The sequence below is a fragment of the Trichosurus vulpecula genome, chromosome 3, assembly GCF_011100635.1.
Source record: "Trichosurus vulpecula isolate mTriVul1 chromosome 3, mTriVul1.pri, whole genome shotgun sequence".
In the NCBI taxonomy this organism is placed as follows: Eukaryota; Metazoa; Chordata; class Mammalia; order Diprotodontia; family Phalangeridae; genus Trichosurus; species Trichosurus vulpecula.
Window position 1 is genome coordinate 294,686,717 of NC_050575.1, and position 20,165 is coordinate 294,706,881.

The window sequence follows — 20,165 nt, forward strand, 5'->3', positions numbered from 1 at the left end:
TGCATAGGCATACAAGAAAAGATGTATACACATTCACAGGGCATGGATCTCTAAATGTGTAGTAGAATCAGAAAATGTTAGAGCTGGAAAGGACTTTTGGAGGCAATCCGGTATGACCCCCTCATTTTACAAATGAAACATCTGAGGTCCCCTGGCAAGAAATGACTTGGATGAGACCTCACAACAGATTGCGGCAACACCAGCACAAAACCCCAGGTGTCCTAATTTAGAATCTAGCAATCTCCTTAATTTTCCTCCACTCAACATACACTCCAGATTTCTCGACTCCTTTTCCAGGAGTCAGTCTCATAATCTAAGGACCTAAAACAGATCATTAGGATGCTCTATAAATAAAGGTTATACTTCCATTTACTCAACAGGTATGTTCCCATGAAAGTCTATACATTGAATTTTAAACATAACTCTTTAAAGAACCCTTGTAATGTACCTAGAAAAATCACTCTTTAAATCATTTTTAGGTTTGTATATTGTTTGTATATTTGTATATTAGTTTGTATATTGAATTTTCTTAAAGTGGGGCATACCTGTACTTGTCCCATAACTCACAATATTACATTCAATATATACGTTCATGACCATCCGTTTTATCAGCATTGTGCTCTTTCTTCATCTTCATCTTTGCCTTTCAGAATTCCTATCTTCCTTCAAGGCCCTAGCTCAGCTCCACCTCATTCATAAAACTTTCTCTGATTCACCCAGCTACAAGTGTTCTTTCCAGTTTCAGATGTTCCTAGAGTTCTTTGTCTGGATCTATCAGCCCCATCACTGCCTGTTCTTTATCATACTGTCTGCATGTTAGATGTCCTTTACTCTCCTAAACCCAGTAGAATGGAAGTATCTTGAGAAGCTTTTAATCTTTTTATCACCATTAATGGGTCCCTAGTAGCTGTTTAATAAACATTTGAAGAAATAAGTAGACTAGGGAAATGAATGCCCTGTATTCTGGGACTGTAGGAGTTGATATCATCTGAGGTCTTAATAATAACTGGTATTTATATAGTGTATTATAGTTTGAAAAGCACATATATTTGTTTATATCTATATATGTATGTATTTTGTATATGTATATCTCTCTCACATCCCATTTAAGTCTCATAATCCTATTAGGTATTACTGGTATTATCTGCATTCTTTTTTCTCTCTCTTTTTACAGATGAGGAAACAGGTTTAGAGAAGTTAAATGATTTGGTCATATAGCTAATAAGTATTAAAAGCACATTTGAACCCAGGCCTTTCTGACTCCAACTCTGGTACTTTATCTTTATACCTTGCCTTTCCTTTGTGGAAGGCTGGTCTAATCATCTGGAGTATTTCATATCTGGGTCCTATGGTCAGTCAGTTTCTTTGAGGGGAGGGAAGAAGATTGCTGAAAGATGAAGGATAAAGAATGGTGTTGCTTATGTTTATGTCTTGGAATCACCGCCCCCCCCCCCCCACTTTACATGTGCATTAACTACTCCCAGGGTAGCAGTTACTTTAGCTTCTCTGCCCCCAAGGGGGTAAATTAACAAGCATGAATAATGTTAGAATAGCTGGTGTTGTTAGAAATGCCTAGATAACAGCTCCTCCAGGGGACTGAAAATAAACTGAGTCGTTGGGTAGCCCTGGGGGAAGAAGTATTCCACCCACTTAAAAGCAGCTTCGATTAACACCCAGGTTCTCTTAGTGTAGACTTTGTCTCTGACGGACAATCCCAATTCAGTGCCTTTCCTTTCCATCTTTATTTCTTCTTTCCTTCTCTCTTAGGAGAAATAAAATACTGCTAATGTTAATCTAGAAGTGACTTCGTACTCATACCAACACCTAAGTCAGTTTATTATTCAGTTAGTGTGCCATTTCTTTTAAACATTAAGCCAGTCACTTATTTTGACGTTGAAAAAGAAAAAAAAGCAACAATATAACATACTTGTGACTTCCACATAATAATTCCAAAATTATTCCATTATGTAAATCAATATTATATAACCAAATTTTATGTAATCAAAATATGATTATTTTGTGTGGTCTCTTGATATAATCATGATTTTTTTTCTTCCTGTTATTAATATGGTCAGTTATGTTTATAGCTTTCTTAATATTCAAAAAGAGACAGAAAAAAGAATGCAGATAATAACACCAGTAATACCTAATGGGATTATCAGGCTTAAATGGGATGTAAGAGAGATACACATATACAAAATACATACATATATAGATATAAACAAATATATGTGCTTTTCAAACTATAATACACTATATAAATACCAGTTATTATTAAGACAAACAATTTGTGTAATATTGGAATTACTTGTTCCTTGAATGTTTGATATGATTCTCTTGTAAATCCATCTGGTCCTAGGCTTTTTTTCTTCCCTTTCTAAGTGTTCATTTGTCTTGTTTAGTTTCTTTTTTCTGAGATTGAATTACTCTCTATTTCTTGTTTTGTTAACCTTTGTACTTCATATTTTTGTAAATATTCATTAATTTTGTTTTAAATTATCACATTTACTGGCATATAGTTCGGCAAAATAGTTTTTTTAAATTATCCTTTATTTCTTTTTCATTTATTGTGAATGCTACTTTTCATTTTGATACAAGCAATTTGGTTTTTAAAAAATCAATTTAGTTTGTGCTTATCTTAGTGTTTTTTAAATAGTTACTACTTTTATTTTTAATTCAGTAATTTTTGTTGCACTTTTGTCAGTCTTTTTGATTTTTTTCAGGATTTTTATTTTGGTATTTTTTTAAAAAATGGTTGGCTTTCTAGTTTCTTTAGTTAGTACCCAGTTCATTAATCTGCTCTTTTTCTCCTTAGTTGATGAAAGTGTTTAGAGACATACATTTTCCTCTGAGGGCTGCTTTTGGCTGTATTTCAGAAATTTTATTATATTATCTTATCATCATAGTCTGATTATCTAACATTTCTGTGACTTTTTCGACTCACCAATTCTTCATGATTAAATTTGTGTCCAGCTAGTTTTTAATCCTTTCTTTGAGGATCCTTTATTGAATATCATTTTTATTGCATCGTTGTCAATAAAGGATGTTTTTAACGTTACTGCCTTTCTATATTTGTTTGTAAGGTTTTATGCCCTAATACATGGTTAATTTTTTTAAAACTGTCATATACAGATGAGAAATATGAATAATCCTTCCTGTTTCCACTTATTGATGATAACGATAAAAACATTTATTGACTGAATGACAGTAATCACCAGAGACCTATCAATTTTCTTTCTAAAATTCTATTCAAGTCTTTAATTTCCTCATTTATTTTTGCTAGACTTGTCTAGTTCTGAAAGGAGTACATTAAAGTCCTTAACTATTACTGGGTAACTATCTGTATTTTCCTATAACTCATTTAGTTTTTCCTTTGAGTATTTCAATGTTTGGTGCATATATATTAAATATTTAAATCGATGAGTGTCTATGATACCTTTTAGCAAAATGTAGTTTCCCTTTTTTCTCTTTTAAGTCTATTTTTGATATTGCCTTGTCTGAGATCATAACTACTATCCTCTACTTTTTTGAATTCTGCTAAAGGAGGAAGGGGGAAGAGGCAGATGGAGAGGGGCCTGGCCTCCAGGGATGGACTGATGCAGAAGCTGCCACTTTTGCTGCCCTGAAAACAGTGATTCCAAGAGGCAGAAGCAAATAAGGGGTGCAATCCAGACATGGGTGAGAGATAGGAGATGGAATACCACGTGTGTGAGGATCCGCAAGAAGGCCAGTTTCACTAGGTTATAGAGTATGAGTCATAATGTGTCATAAGCCTAGAAAGACAGAATGGTGCGAGGTTGTGCAGCATCTTAAATGCCAAGCCAAGTTTATTTTTGATCTTGGGGGCAGTAAGGAACTAGCATTTTTGGGGGGGAGAGGAGAGTAGTTTACATGGTTTACACTTTAGGAAAATCACTTTGGTAGCTGTTAGGAAGATGAATCGGAGTGGGAATACTCTTGGTAATAATTTGGGTAAGAGGTGGTGATGGCCTGAACTAGGGGCTTGGCTGCGTGTATTGGGAGGAGAGGACAGATAGATGGCACAATAAATAGAGACCTGGACCTGGACAGGAAGCCCTGAGTTCAAATCCAGCCTCAGATACTTACTAGCTGTGTGATCTTGGGCAAGTAACTTTATAACTCTGTTTGACTCAGTTTCCTCAGCTGTAAAATGGGAATAATGATAATAATAATAATAATAATAATAATAATAATGCTCTATTGATATCTGTGCAGTGTCAAGAAATCTAGAAGAAAATGTGTTTATTGAATGGACCAATGAAAGATGTATAGGCCCTGGATAAAAGTGGCACAAGATGAGAAGGCAGAGATTAGCTGAGATCCATACTGTTGGCAAAAGCGCCTCTGTTCTGATACTCAGAAACATTGCATAAAGCTGCTTTCCAAATTGGGATCCGCTTATCTCTACCGTCTCTCCCCCAGGAGGCATTGTAGCATCTAAATATCTATTGACAGAAACAGCTGGGTGACTCAGTAGATGGAGTGCTGGAACTGAAGCAAAGAAGACCCAAGTTCTGATTTGCCCTTCACATGTTACAGCGAGGCGGTGCAGTGGTTAGAGCATTGGGCCTGGAGTCAGGAAGACTCATCTTCTTTTATTTTTTATTTATTTTTGGCAGAACAATTGGGGTTAAGTGACTTGCCCAAGGTCACACAGCTAGTACACACGTCAAGCATCTGAGGCTGGATTTGAACTCAAGTCCTCCTGACTCCAGGGCCCAGTGCTCTACTCACTGTGCCCCAGCTGGCTGCCCCAGACTCATCTTCTTGAGTTCAAGTCTGGCCTCAGACAATTGCTAGCTGTGGGACCCTGGGCCGGGTCTGTTTGCCTCAGTTCCCCATCTTAAAACCAGTTGGAAAAGGAAATGGCAGCCGCTCTGGTGTCTTTGCCAAGAAAATCCCAAGTAAGGTCACAAAGAGTCACATGACTGTAACAACCGCAAAACTACCTCTAAGTCTGTAAGGGCGGCAAATTGTGTAACCTCTCTGAGCCTCTGCTTTCTCTCCTATAAAATCTGTATAGTAGTAACACTTTTCTCCTTAGCAAGCAAATAACATGTGAAATGCTTTGCAAACCTTAAAGCACTATGTAAATGTTAGCTATTATTATATTTGAAGTCTCTAGGAAAGACAGTGATAAAGCTTAGAGACCACTATCTCTTGTTCTTGGCTTTGTTTTTCTATACCCTCGTTTCCCTGCAAATACAGTACAAAGGCAGAGGGAAGAGAGGAGCTAGGCCCCAGGCACACACCCTCTTTTTATGTCTTTGGGTGGTTTTAAATGAGACCTTAGGGTTAGAGTGGGTCTGTTACTTCTTTTCCTGCAGTGGTGGTTTACCACCTAAATCACCAACCACATTAACCAAAATCTGGCAGCAAAACCAGTTCAGTGAGATGCTTAAAAGCAAGTCACCAGTTCAGGAAACCTATCCACTTCTGTTTTTATATTAATATGAAGAAATCAGAGTGAACAATATCACCCATGTCACCACTCAAGAAGGAATTTAAGTCAGCCTCATTCCTGGATTCCTTGTGTTCATCTTCCTGGCTATCATTAGACTTTCACCTTTAGTTTCGTTCTTGGAAAGATCACTCTTGGCTAGTGCCTGCAAAGCCTTTATTTGGTTCAAGCAGTAGATAGAGAGGAAGGACTTGGAGTTAGCTAAAAGGGAAGGAGATAGGAAGGGAGTCCGACCATGGAAGAAAGTTGTAATTGATTATAAAGTAATAAGGCCAGTTGTCTGATGTGGTTAGTAAGCTTGCTCTGTAGGCAATTTTGAAAGAGGAACAAGAACCAAAAAAGCCTTTAAAAATTATTATGTTCCAATTTTATGTAAAGACAATTTTTAGCATTCATTTTTTAAAACTTAGAGTTTCAAATTCTCTCCCTCACCCCTCCCTGAGATGGTAAACAATTTGATGTAGGTTATACATGTGTGAGCTTGCAAAACATATTTCCATATTAGTCATGTTGTAAAAGAAGGCACAGACCAAAAAAGAAGGGAAAAAAAACACAAAATAAAGTGAAAAATAGTATGATTTGATCTGCATTTAGACCCCATCAGTTCTTTCTCTAGATGTGGATAGCATTTTTTGTCATGAGTCCCTAAAAATACATTTTTTTAAAATGTTGCTTGTAAAATTACATGGAAGTGAAAAAATGACTAATCAGTTCTGGACATATGGAAATATACCTCTCTGAGAATAAATTGGTTGTGTTTATCATCAGTCTTATCCTCTGAAATGTGATGTGCATAATAAAATTATTTTAACAGGTTAAAAAAAAGTTTCAGGAAGAAAAAGTGACTAAAATGTCCATTGACATTTGACCCAGACATTCCATTGCTAAGTACATACCCTAAGGTGGTCATTGATAAGAAGAAATATCACATATACACCAAAATATTTATAGCAACACCTTTTTTTCCTAGTGAAAAACTGGAAACAAAGTAGATTCCTGTTGATGGGGGAATGGCTAAATGAGTTGTGGTCCATCAATGTAATGGAATATCACTGTGCTCTAAAAAGCTGATATAATGAATACAGAGAAGCATGTGAAGATATATGTGAATTGAATGAAGTAAGTAGGACCAGGGATCAGAAGAGAGGTCAAGACTACCAATAATGATTTATAAATCACACCAAATACGTGCCAGTGGAAGTTTTGGGAGTGATTGCGCTTGCTGATGGATAGAGCATAGTGAGGGGAAAGGGCCAAGCCCAGATTTTTGGAGCATACTCACAGATAGCTCAAGGTGAGGTGATAGAATCAGCAAAGGGTAAGAATTTGGGTTTAAGAGGTAGGAGGAAAACCAAGAGTTTCTGATGATGAGAGAAAAGAGCATGAGTAAGAAGAGTGGCCAGTGATGTTTAAAAGGCTCATAGATGTCTTAGAAGCTGAGAACTAAGAAAAGATCATTGCATTTGGCAATAGAAGGTATTCAGGTACAAAGGAAGGTATCCATGACCTTTAACAGAATAGTTTCAGCGGAGTGGCGGAGGCAGAAAGGAGGTCACAATGACAAGTGAGGAGAGAATTGGTAAAGAGGAAATGAAATCCTAGTGTGTGGACAGTTTTTCAAGAAGTTTAACAGTGAAGGGGAAGAGAGAAATGGTAGTTTGAGATAGTAGCTCAGTAGGGCAAAAGGGTTTAAAAAATTTTTTTAGAAAGATTTAAGCATGTTTATAGGCAAATGGGAAAAAAACGGAGAGAGAGAGAGAGAGAGAGAGAGAGAGAGAGACATTAAAGAAGCATGAGAAAGAAGGGATGCCTAATGGAGTAAAATCCTGTAGGAGCTGGGTGGGTAGTGTGATTAAGGGCACAGGTACAGGAATTAGCCTTAATGAGAAGGTTTTCATGACCAAAGTGAAGAAGGAAAGGATGAGCAATGATGATACAGAGAAGGTTTAAAATATGGAACCAAGAGAGCTCTTGTCAAATGGCCTTAATATTTTTTAAAAATAAATTTTTATTGCTCTTTTATTTTCACAACACCTCAATTTCCTCCTGTATCCCCCTCTCCTCTCCTTCTCAGAGATCCATCCTATATAACAAATAATTTTTTTTTAAGAAATAAAAGAAAAAGAGAAAAAAATCATCAAAACCAAACAATACATCAAAGCAGTCTGAAAATGAATACATTATACCGTACCTGTAGACCTTCCACTTCTGTAAGAAGTGGGGAAAGGTGGCTTCCCATGTCCCTTCTTTGGGTGGGGTCATGCTTGTTCTTTGTAATTTTATAATATTCACTTTTAAATCTGGTGGTTCTTTCCATTTAAATTGTTGTTATCATTGTTCATCTTGTTCTCTTGGTCCTGCTTACTTCAGTTTGCATCAGTTCACTTAAGTCTCTCCTGGCTTCTCTGTGTTCATTATATTTGTCTTTTCTTACACAGCATGGTAATATTCCATTACATCCATGTGTCGTAAGTTAGCCATTCTCCAATCAATAGATGTCATTTGTTGTTTTTCAGTCCAACTCTTGATGACTCCATTTTGGGGGATTTTTCTTAGCAAAGATACTAAAGTGGTTTTCCATTTCTTCTCCAGCTCATTTTACAGATCAGGAATCTGAGGCAAATGGGGATATGTGACTTGTCCAACATCACACAGCTAGTAAATGTCTGAGGCTAGATTTGAACTCAGGTCTTACTGACTCCAGACCCAGCATGCTGTCCACTGTGCCACCTGGTTGTCATTTCTTTGGCGTCACAAAAAAAGTGCTGCTTTAAATATTTTGCTGGATATGGAAACGTTTTTCCTATCATTGACTTCCTTGGGGTTTATACCTACTAGTGTAATCTTTGGGTTTAAGGGTTGGACGTTTTAGTCCTTTTATTTGCATAGTTCCAAACTGCTTTCCAAAATGGCTACACTGACTCACAGCTCCACCGACAAACTTCTAGTGTGCCTATCTTTCTCCTGCCCCTCCAACAATAACTATTCCCATCTTTTGTTGTTTTTTGCCATTTTTCTGGGAATGAAGTGAAATCTCAGGATTGTTTTGATATACTCTAATTCTAACTCTTCTGTCAAGGAGAGGGAGCGATTGTGTTTACCACTAGCCCTCTAAAACCAAGACTAGCTATTATATTTAATCTAAATTCTGATGCCTTTTAATGTTTTTTATTCATTTATATAATTACTGTCATTGTCTCTGTTGTTTCCTGGCTCTGTTTCCTTCTCTCTGCATCAGTTCATACAAGTCTTCCTGTGGTTCTCTGAATTCTTCAAGTCCTCATTTCTTGCAATACAGTAATATTTTATGACATTCCTATACCACAATTTGTTCAGCTATTTTCCAGTCACAGAGCACTGACTTTCCTAGTTTTGTTCTTCCGTTTGTTACTAGTACTGCTATGGATATGTGGGTGTCTCTATGACCTTTTTGTGGGAAAGAGTAGCATAAGCTCCAAAGAGAAAAAGGTTATTGTGAAATGAGGATAGATAGATAAAGCGCCACCTGAAGCCAAGCTTCCACAGAGTCTCACTCTGAACAGATCCTCCGTGTGTCTGTGCTGGAAATGGGGCTTTTAGGCCCTGGAGAGAAGAGCCACAATTGGCAGCCAATTTTATGTAAAGCCTCCTCAGAATTTCATTTTTGCCCTTTCAAACTGATTAAATGTGGCATTTGTGGTTATTTCTATAAAAAGTTGGGTATTGAGTCTTTGGTTAGAAATGTAACTCCCTCTTAGACTATTTATTGTCCCTGTGGGAAAGTCATATTCGCCTTAAGATATTAGAATAGCTGTTTTTTTTTCCAAAAGTGCAACTATCTGGAGTTCAAATCATTAAGAGTGGAGTAAAACGTGAAATTGGACGGAGTCAGGAAGACTCATCTTTGTGAGTTGAAATCTGGCCTCAGACAAGTTGATAGCGATGTGACCCTGGGCAAGTCACTTAAACCAGTTTGCGTCTGTTTCCTCATTTGTAAAATGAGCTGGAGAAGGAAATGAATGGCAAACTACTCCAGCCAAGAAAACTCATGGAGAATTGGACATGATTGAAAACGACTGAACCACAAAATGTGAAACTACTGAAAAGCCACTTAGATCATACTACTGAGGACAAATTTCAAGAACAGAGACAGAGGTAAAGTAGTCTTTCCTTCAAGAAAGAATTTTGGGGCACCTAGGTGGTGCAGTGAGTAGAGCAATAGACCTGGAGTCAGGAGGACCTGAATTCAAATGTGACCTCAGATACTTTACACACTTACTAGCTGTGTGACCTTGGGCAAGTCACTTAATCCCAATTGGCCTGCCTTCCCTCCTCAAAAAAAAAAAAAAGAAAAGAAGAGAAAATTTCCCTACTTCTCTTAGTTCCCAGATACTTTTCCTTGCTTCTGTTTTCATTTGGGCTGTGCAGATGAGGCCTGGAGATGCAGAAGGACATTGCATTCCATTGTCCAATGGTGTCTCACCCAGGTACTTAACTTGCTTCTGAGCCCTCAGACATTTGCTCTGGTCACTGATGCCTTCATTTCTCTTCCTCTGACAACGTCACACTCTGCAAGGCAAATTTATTCCCACCCATGGAAAAAAGAACATCCCTTGTTGGTAGCAGGCCATGGTGTTGCTGTTATCAGAAGAGCTGGATGTGGCCTGTGCAGTTAAGTATGGATGTCTACGGGAGATGCCCTGTACTTGGCATCCCAACCTACAGATTGCCAGTGTCTTGAGCAAACTCCTATTTGGTTTTTAATAACCCACTTGCAAAAGTGAGGAATGGGAAGTGAATGATGTATTCCTCATTTGTTCTTCCTGTGAGAAATTTACCCAGATTCCAATTCCATCTGCTCTTCCATTGCATTGAAATGCATCCTGAATGGCCAATAAATCAGATAGGCCAACAAGCAAAATTGCCTTTTATACTGAAATCAGTAAGTTGGTGTCATGAATTAGCAAAGAAGCCCAAGAACATAACTAAACATCATCAAAATTCAGTTCTCTCAGGCACTTTTCCATTACTAATGTGTCACCATAAGTAATGTTTGGATACATGATATTAAACAATATAGAATCAGTAGGCAGCTAAGGAGTGCAGTTGGGCTTGAAGTCAGGAAGACCCGAGTTTAAATCCTGCCTCAGACACCATGTCGCCCTGGGTGAGTTGTTTCACCACTGGGCCTTAGTTTTTCTCTTCTGTAAAATATGTTTAATGATAGCACCTACCTCACAGAACTGATGTAAGGATCAAATGAAACAGTATATTTAAAATGGTCTGTAAATCTTAAAGTGCCAACTAATAAATGATAGCTAATATTTTATGTATTCCTTTTTCTCCAGCCCCCAAGTCCAACTGACTAAAGGGAACTGGGGAAGGGGAATATAGTTACCAGGAAGGCTTTCCTTCCTCAAAATTATCTAGCCCCACATATTTCACTTCTTAGAGAGTAACTTGGGTCAACAGGTTCTTATTTTAAAATTTAAAAGCTTTTTTTTTTTTTTTAAGACAAGGTTTAGGGAGGATACGACAAAGAGCATATTTTGCAAGGGATCCAAGCTCCTTTTGTCTTCTTTAGAAAGAAAAATAAAGACTCCAAAAAGAAACCACATTATGCTTTATTATTACAATATCCTCCTCCAGTATCTCTGCCAGTACCTCATTATGTTGTAGCTGATCAGGGTGGGAGAGATAAAAGCATCTCAGTGACCAGGGCAGGAGTCTGAGGGCTGAGATGCAGCCTAGTACCTGGCTGAGATACCGTTGGACAATGGAATGCAATGCCCTTCTACTCTCAGGGCATCTCCAAGCCTCATCTGCACAGACCAAATGGCAGATTATCTTATATGGAAACAGAAGCAAGAAAAAGTGTCTGGGGACTAAAAGGGGGAGGGAGATTCTTGAACGAAGGACGACTTTACCTCTGTCTCTGTTCTTCAAATTTCTCCTCAGTAGTATGGCCCACAGGGAAAGCCCTGCCAGAATTACGGTGCTAGAAGAGGTAGAAAGGCTTTGACTTGGGTCTTGGCTCTAGACTGTGTCTTTTTTTTCTGAGGAACGGTCTTTCAAGGTCAGCCATTGGTGATAACTTATTTGGCATGGTAATGGCTCCCCCCCCCCATTTTATCCTCTTAGGAGACCTGGGAGATAGTGAACCAACATTTATTTTTTTTTAATTTATTTTTTATTTTTAGTTTACGGCACTCAGTTCCACAAGTTTTTGAGTTCCAAATTTTCTCCTCCCCCCTCCCCCCCACCCCCGCCACAGAGCATAATCCAATATAGGTTCAACATATACCTTCACATTAAACTTACTTACCCAATAGTCAAGTTGTAAAGAAGAATTGTAACCAATGGAACAAATCACGAGAAAGAAGAAACAAAACCAAAAAAGAAGGAAAAAAGAGCAAATAGTTTGCCTCAATCTGCATTCAGACTCCTCAACCAGCATTTATTAATCACCTGTGCTAAGCACCGGGGATACAAAGAAAGGCAAAAGGTGGCCTCTGTTCTGTAAGATTTCACAGCCCACTGGAAGAGGTAATGTGCAAATAATTACATACAAAACGAGTTTTCTACAGGATAAATTGAAAGTAGTCAACAGAGGGAAAGCACTACCATCAAGACTTCTTGTAGAAGGTGGTATGTTAGCTGGGCCTTGAAGGAAGCCAGAAAAGCCAAGAGATAGAGATGAGGAGGGAAAGCATTTCAGGGATGGAGGACAGCCAGGGAGAATGCCCAGAATGGGGAGATGTAGTTTCTTGTATGAAAAACAATGAGAAAGCTGGTGTCAAGTGGATCACAGAGTATTTGGGAGTGTGAGGAGTAAGAACTTTTTTCAATTCAACAAACATAGTGTCTACTATGTGCCAGACACTGTGCTAAGCCCTGGGGATACCAATAAGAACAAGAAAGACAGGCCCTGCCCTCAAGATGCTTACAGTCTAATAGGGGAAGGATGCTGGAAAGCAGGAGAGGTCCTACCTGGGAGGACCCAACTGGGGGCACTTTATTCCATGGAATTCAAAACAAGCAGAGCTGCAGGTTTCCAAAAGTCCAGGGCCCTGCCCTCTATAAAGGAAAGCTTTGGGAGGAGTTTAGCATGCTATCCTCTAATCAGAATAGGAGAGGAAGGAATTGGGAAGGTATTGAGTATCCAAGGCTGAGTTAAACAACATGAATGGAAAGGTGAGGGTGGGGATGGCGGATTAGGAAGGGTTTTGAACACCAAACAGAGGATTTTGTATTTGATCCTAGAGGTAATAGGGAGCTGTTGGAGTTTATTGATTGGAATGGGTATCATAGTCATACCTGTGCTTTAGGAAGATCACTTTGACATCTGAATAGAGAATGGGCTACAGTAGGGAGAGACTTGTGGCACCCCCCACCCCAGCAGGCTAATGCAATAATCTAGGTGCTAGGTGGTGACGGTCTGCAGTAGGGTGATAACAGTGTCACAGGAAAGAAGGGGACCTATTCCAGGGAATTTACTAAGATAATTTATTATCTCCATATTATGGATGGGGCAACTAAGCCAGAGCAAAGTGAAGTAACTGGGTCACACAACTCGCAAGTATCTGAGGCAGGACTTAAACTCAGGCCTTCCTGACTCTAGGTCCAGCACACTGTCCATTCTACCACTTAGCTGACTGTTGCCAGAATTTCTGATTACTTTTGTCTTCCTGAACTGCTTTTTAACCACTTACATAATTGCTTCTACATGAAGGTATTGGAATGCGATTTCGATAAAAGGACTGTTTGTTTGAACTTTGGGGCTCTGAGTCATCCATCATACCAGATACGTCAACAGTGACCTGGGCATCCACTGACCAAAGAGCAGACGGAATCTTGGAGGTGCTGAGTCATCATCAACCTTGACATTCTTGATATAAATGAAACTAGAAGACAAAAGGAAGTTGCTGCAAAATGGAGGAATGATTTGTTGATTCTCCCCAGAGGCAAAAAAAAGGAGTTGGCAGAGTTGGTTTTATTGTGCATCGAAAGATAAGATAGATCATTTTGTGGGATATTTGTTAATACTATATTTCAGTGTTTTTGATGCACTTTTGCAAAAAGGCTGTTATGAAGATAATTGCAGCTTACACATGAATATTTGTTACAGAGGATGAAGAAGTAGAGGAATTCTACAAAGAGACTCCAAATTAAGTCAACATATACTGTAATACTGACTATATTTGTCTCATCAATGAAGTTTGGTGCAGTGTTTTCTTTCTCATATTTTGAGAATAAATTGTGCAGCATAGGTATATCACTGTAAACTTTGGAAAGAATCCACTTGTAATTCGTCTGGATCAGGGTCCCTTTTCCCCAAGCCCTCACTGCATTTTGGAAATCCTTACTCCTCTCATTCTTTGGATTTGTGTTGTGCAGTGAGACAGAATCGTAAGAGTCCCTGCCTTCAAGAACTTTTGTTTTCTTTGGGTCAAAATTTATGAATAATTCAGTGACTTTTTTCATATAATTCCAAACTGTGTTCCAGAATGATTGGACCAATTCACAGTGCCATCAGTAGTATATTAGTGTGCCCCTCTCCTTATAGTCCCTTCAACGCTGACTATTTCTGCTTTTTATCATCTTTGCCAACTTATTAAATCAACCTTTGAAGCCCAATTTGGATGGGGAATGAGGAGAAGGAGGGGAGAGACTTGAGGCTTCTTACAGGGAGGTCATTGCTAGGGGAGGGAGAGGATTAGGTCTGAGAGGGACACTCCTGAGCTGGATCTCACCTTGCTGAGTAAGTAGGCTTTGTTGGGCAAAAGTGGTGATTATTCGCACATTAAATTTTTTTGTTCCTTGTTTCCCACCCGATTCTAAGGTCCCTTAAAGAAGACGTGACCCTGATTCCCACATCAGACAGCATGACTGTAGTCAGATTACATTGAGGATAGTCTTTGTTGGGGGAGGTCTGGCCTGCATCCTTACAATGCCACTGATACTAGCCCTAGGAGGAGGCAGAGTAGGAGCTAGGGTGGTTGGAGAAGATGTCCCCATGCTTCATTTCCTTCCTCAGCCCCAGAATGCAGGAAGATCCTTCAGCAGATCTGGCAACAATCAGATCCCAGGAGAGGGGTGAGACAGCAGCTATCAGGGATAGCAGCCCCAGGGTCCTGGCAACAGAGACGGAGTGGTCACTCAGCAGATGCAGGTGGCCGTGCCTCTGGACCAGCAAAGGACTTTGAGGCAGAGAGACAGTGGGTCCTCAGGCAGGATGCACATCTCCTGGGTGCCATTCAACCCATCCATCATTTCTGCCTACCCAAGCAATGCTAGTGCTCTTAGAACTCTCTAAGTTTCAGTGCCCTGTGGCAAAGTTTCCATCACCCTCCCTTAGTTATAGTTCTATCAATTGATCTATAGACTATTAGTGTTACAGATTAATCCAGTACTCATCAAAGCATTACTGAGTATTCTAATAATGGTAAACATGAGATAATTTTCTAATAATTATCTGAAATGTAGACAGGGATTAAAGCTCTTGCAAAGTGGAAAGGGCTTCACATCAGGATCACTTGCCTGGGGTGGCATCCTTATCTGAACCAAATAGAGGATGCAAGCATAGAAATGAAGTATTTCCAGGAATCAGCAGTGTCTGTGTCTAGGAGCAGAGAGTATCTGTCTAGTGTCAAGTCTCTCCTAAGCAGGACCCATAGGCTACAGAACCTTGCAATAAACGGATCCCTCTGAGTCTGTCTCTTCTTGGCAGCTTTAAAATCCTAGTTTTGTCTTTAAAGTTTAAAAATGTGGCAATTTGATGTTGTGAATCTTTTTTTTTTTTTTGAGTGTCTGCAAGAAAGGAGTTCTGCAACCATGTGGATGGCTGTATGATGATTGCCTATCAGTTGAGCTTTCTCCGATTATTTTCCTGATTTATGTTTTCTCCATGTCTGGTTGGGTCTCTGTTGTTATTGGAGTTATGTTCTAGATGTATCAGTTTATCTAGGAGGCCTCTTCATTTTTTATTATTTATATCAACTTGGGGAGGGGTTTAAGTTTTTATCAGTATCTTTTATTTTAACATCACCTTCATTTCCAATTATATTCCTTCCCTCTACCCCAACCCAGTAAGCCATTCCTTATTTTATAAAGAAAAAAAAGTTCAGCAGAACCATCCAGCAACTGTGTCTGACTGTATACACAATATTTTATATCCATGGTCTCCCTCCAAAGGAAAGTACGTTTTTTCAACTCTTGTTCAGGACTGAGATTGGTCATTATAGCTTTTAATGGTTCATGTTTTCTTGCTCTGTGTTGGGTTTGGCGTTCCACTGTCTCTTCAGCGTCTCTCTATCCATATTTTCTTCTCTAGCCTCTGTAGTATTCTTAAGTTGTTGCTTTGCAAGTATCACAGTACTTCGCTTTTTGATATATTCATTACAGCATGGTTTAAGGCAGTGGTATCAATCTCAGATAGAAACAGGGGCCACCAGTCTGTTCATAAAGATCACTTCAGGCTGCACGTCAACTTATTTTCAGAATGAAATGTTACCTGTGTTTTATTTTATTTTTATTTGTTTTGTTAAATATCTCCCAATTACATTTTAATCTGGTTTGGGCCTCAGTCAGGAGCGTTGTGGGCTGCAGGTCTTGCGCTTCAATGCGGTAAACATTTATTGAAGCAGCTGCTATGAACCAGGCACTATGCTCTACATACTGGGGATATAAAGAGTCAGAAGATAAGTCCCTACCCTCAAGAAGCTCACAATCTAATGGGACAGACAACAAACAAACAGATATATACAAAGCAAGACAGAGACAGCTCTTGTGTCGTGGATACCAGACTTGGAGTCAGGAAACCCAGAGTTCAAATCCCACCTTTGACATGAGCTCTGTGATGCCAGTCACTTCATTTCTCTGTATTCCCATCTGTGTTGATGGAAGGAGTTCCCCACACTGAGAAAGGATTTCTATTTCTTTTCTATATACACACGCGCACACACACACACACACACCACGTACATGCACACACATAGATGTGGTTTAGCACTGTTATATAGATAGTTTGGATTCTGAATCCTGCCTTTAGCGTCTTCTCTCTGAGATTGCTTTCCCTTTTTACCCTGTACATACCTTGTGTGTACAATTTCTTACATGTCAGCCAGTAAACATTTATAAGATGCCTACTGCGTGTGAAGCACTATGCTTGTTACTCCCTTTAGAATGTGAGGTCCTTGAGGGCAGGGATTGTGTTTTTTGCCATTTTTCCTCCCTATGGCACATAATAAATGCCTGTTGACTGAGTGAAATAACCACAATAAAAATAACTAGCTGTTATATTACACATTAAAGTTTGCCGAGTGCTTCACAATATTGTCTAATTTTCCTTTCACAACAACTGGGGGGTGGGGGTTGGAGTGATTATTATCCCCATTTTACAGTTGAGGCAAACAGAGGTTAAATGATTTGCCTGGAATCATGTGGCTATTCAGCATCTGAGACCAGATTTGAACTAGAGTCTTCCTGGCTCTAGACCCAGCACTGTATGCAATATGCCACCAGCTGCCTCTATAGCTTGTAATTGTCTAGGTTTTTTTTTTAAAAAAGATTAACTTATTTATTTTTAGTTTTCAACATTTATTTCCACAAGATTTTGAGTAACAGATCTTCTCCCCATCTCTCCCCTCCTCCCCACCTCAAGATGGCATGTATTCTGATTGTCCCTTTCCCCAGTCTGGCCCTCCCTTCTATCACCACCCCCATCCCTTTCACCCTTACTTTCTCGTAGAGCACGATAGATTTCTATATCCCGTTGTCTATATATCTCATGCATGTCCCAGTTGCATGTAAAAACAATTTTTAACATTTGTTTTTAGAACTTTGAGTTTCAAATTCTCTTCCTTCTTCCCTCCCCACCCACCCTCCTTGAGAAGGCAAGCAATTCAATATAGGTTATACATGTATCATTATGTGAAACACTTCCATAATAGTCATGTTGGGAAAGACTAACTGTATTTCCCTCCATCCTATCTCATCCCTCATTTATTCAGTTTTCTTCTTTGATTCTGTCCCTTTTCAAAAGTGTTTGCTTCTGACCAGCCCTTCCCCCAATCTGTCCTCCCTTCTATCATCTACCCCCTTATCCCCTTCCCCCCTACTTTCTTGTAGGGTAAGATACCCAGTTGAGTGTGTATGTTATTCCCTCCTTAAGCCAAATCTGATGAGAGTAAGGTTCACTCTATTTAGCTTTTTAAGGTTTGCAAAGCACTTGACATTAAAATACATATATACATACATACATACATATACACACATATACATTGCAAGCAAAGGAAGGATGGTTCATTGTCTTCTTTGCTTACAGGCTTCCTCCTGTTGGTTCTTGATGGAGAGAGAGGAGGGCCTTGAAGGACTGGGAGTGGAGTGGATACTGGCAATATCTCTTTTTTATTCCTGTGCAAATGTCTAATAGAGGGAATTGGGAAAACTCATTAGAGATGAATGTGAGCAAGCCTAAAAAGCATTTGAGATGGAGAGATGCTGGAACTTGTTTCCTAGGATTAAAAATAACAATAAAAAACTATCAAAAGGAGCAGAAACTTTGCAGCACAGGGAACAAGACTAATTATAGAGACAAGAGTTCCAGGTCAGTTGCTTTAGAAGAATTTGGCTTTTTCCCTCACCTTCTTTTCTGAAAATGAGTACATTTTGTGTCGATCTTTATTGGATTGGTTGATTGGTTGATTGATTTGGTCTGCTTATATTTGGGCCTGCTTTTCAAACTGGCAAAACTGAGAGATACTCTGTTGCTGCTGATCAAGGAGATTGTGTAGACCTTCATTATTAACAAAAATTTTAAAAACAAACCTTTAAAATCAATTCAGTTAATATAGTTATTGCTGTTTAACTTGATTGAACTTAACATACCAAGCATGATGTAGGGATGGAGAGTGGGATGGACCAGAGAAGGAGAGGGGGGACCTGGGTTCATGCCAATCCTCATTTCTCTGTCTCCACAGTTCCTCATTGATTCAGTTGCCACCACTCAGTCAGGAGTATCTTGCCATGAAGCAGATACACTACGATGCCAGAGACATGGCCTGAATGTCCAGTGTCCACCAGGTATTCTGAGCAAAAATTTCTTACCTCTTTTCCCTCATTTTCTGAAAGAGGATAGAGGATGAGTACAGTTCTCTGTCTTTTGTCCTCATTGCCCGTGCCTAGGGCATTGGGCACACAGAGGGAGCTCTAAGCCCTTTGTCTATCAGACACAGAGTCAATAAGCATTTATAAGCCAGGCTCTATGCTGAGAGCTGCATGTGCAAAGAAAGGCATAGGACAACCCCTGCCCATTATAGTCTAATGGAGGGGGCGGGAAGGGGAAAATAAATGCATAAACTGAAAAGCAGAAGGTGGTAGGGGAAGGTAAGGTTATTCTGCACTGGTGAAGCCCTGTACCCAGGGGGGGAATGATTAGAGGAAAGTAAGGGTTTCATAGTTGATTTTGCTAATGACTTTCCTGCTTTCATAACTCGAACCCCTAAAGTCCTATTTGAGTGAGCCATAGAAAAAGTCACACCTTACTCTTTTTGTCTCCTAGGACAATACCGTCAGACTGCTTCAACGCCTAACACAACAGGACAATGTATGCCCTGCGTTGATGGAAAAAACTTTACAGAGTACCCCAATGGACTTCCCGCTTGTATCGCTTGTCGGGTCTGCAGGCCAGGTACTGGGGATGGTGGCCTCGGAGCTAGAGCAGAGACAGGGTGGTATCATGGAAAGAGTATTAGGCCGCAGTTTCCTCATCAGTCAAATGAAGGAGTCCACTTAGGCGATATCTGAAGTCTTTCCCAGTCCTAACAGTGTGGTGATAACAGAGCTGGGCACACAGAGGGGGAGAGATGGAGGGCTGGGGTTTGGGGAACATCGGTTGAGGAACGTGAATTACAAGATTATTTCTACCCTTAACCAGCAGATAGCAGAGGGGGAATCTAAATCCAAACAGCTTTTGAGCATTAGAACTTGGTTCCTATGATGAAAAAACAATAGCGCATTATCAAAAGAAACTACTGATAGCTCAGCAAACGAGTGCAGATGGAATCCGAGGGAGCGCGTGTAGCATTTGAGGAGTCTGGCTTTTTTCTCCATGCTTCCTTTTCTGAAAATGAATGTATTTCACAATGATCCTGATTTTACGTGGATTCCTCCTATCATCTGTCCTTTGAGTGTGCAGAATGCTTACAACCAACTTTGATATGACTCCTTGTATCAGGAACAACTGGTAAATGAGCTCGAGGCCACAAGCATTTATTAAGTACCCACTGTGTGCCAAGGATTGTGCTATATATAGTATATATTATTTACATATTATATAATCACATATTATAAAATACAATATACACTTATATATGAATGTACAGTATAGTATAAATGTGTATATATGCATACATGTATATACATATGTAAATATACATGTGTATCTATACCTGTGCATGTGCAGGCATACATAAATATACACGTGTGTATGTTTGTCGTATTACCTTACAACAGTATAATAGCCAATATCCTGCACCCAGTCCTGATCGATTTTATGTGCACCCAGGGCCCCAAATCCTACCATATTCTAAGGCCCAGATCAAGGGCTCCCCACTTGATGCAACCTTCCCGTAGTTAGTCCATCTCGTTGCTGATGACCTTCTATATCTGTGCCGTTCACCTTGGCCCTTGAAAAATAAAAACA

General features: G+C 39.4%; 1 protein-coding gene across 1 annotated transcript in view; it reads left to right on the forward strand.

Moving 5' to 3' along the window:
- Positions 1–20,165, forward strand: part of LOC118841232 (tumor necrosis factor receptor superfamily member 10A-like) — a 47,789-nt gene that overhangs the window by 20,260 nt on the left and 7,364 nt on the right. The window contains exons 2-3 of the mRNA XM_036748620.1: positions 18,442–18,544; positions 19,023–19,151. Coding sequence (XP_036604515.1) covers positions 18,442–18,544; positions 19,023–19,151 — 232 coding nt within the window. The remainder of the gene's footprint in view (positions 1–18,441; positions 18,545–19,022; positions 19,152–20,165) is intronic.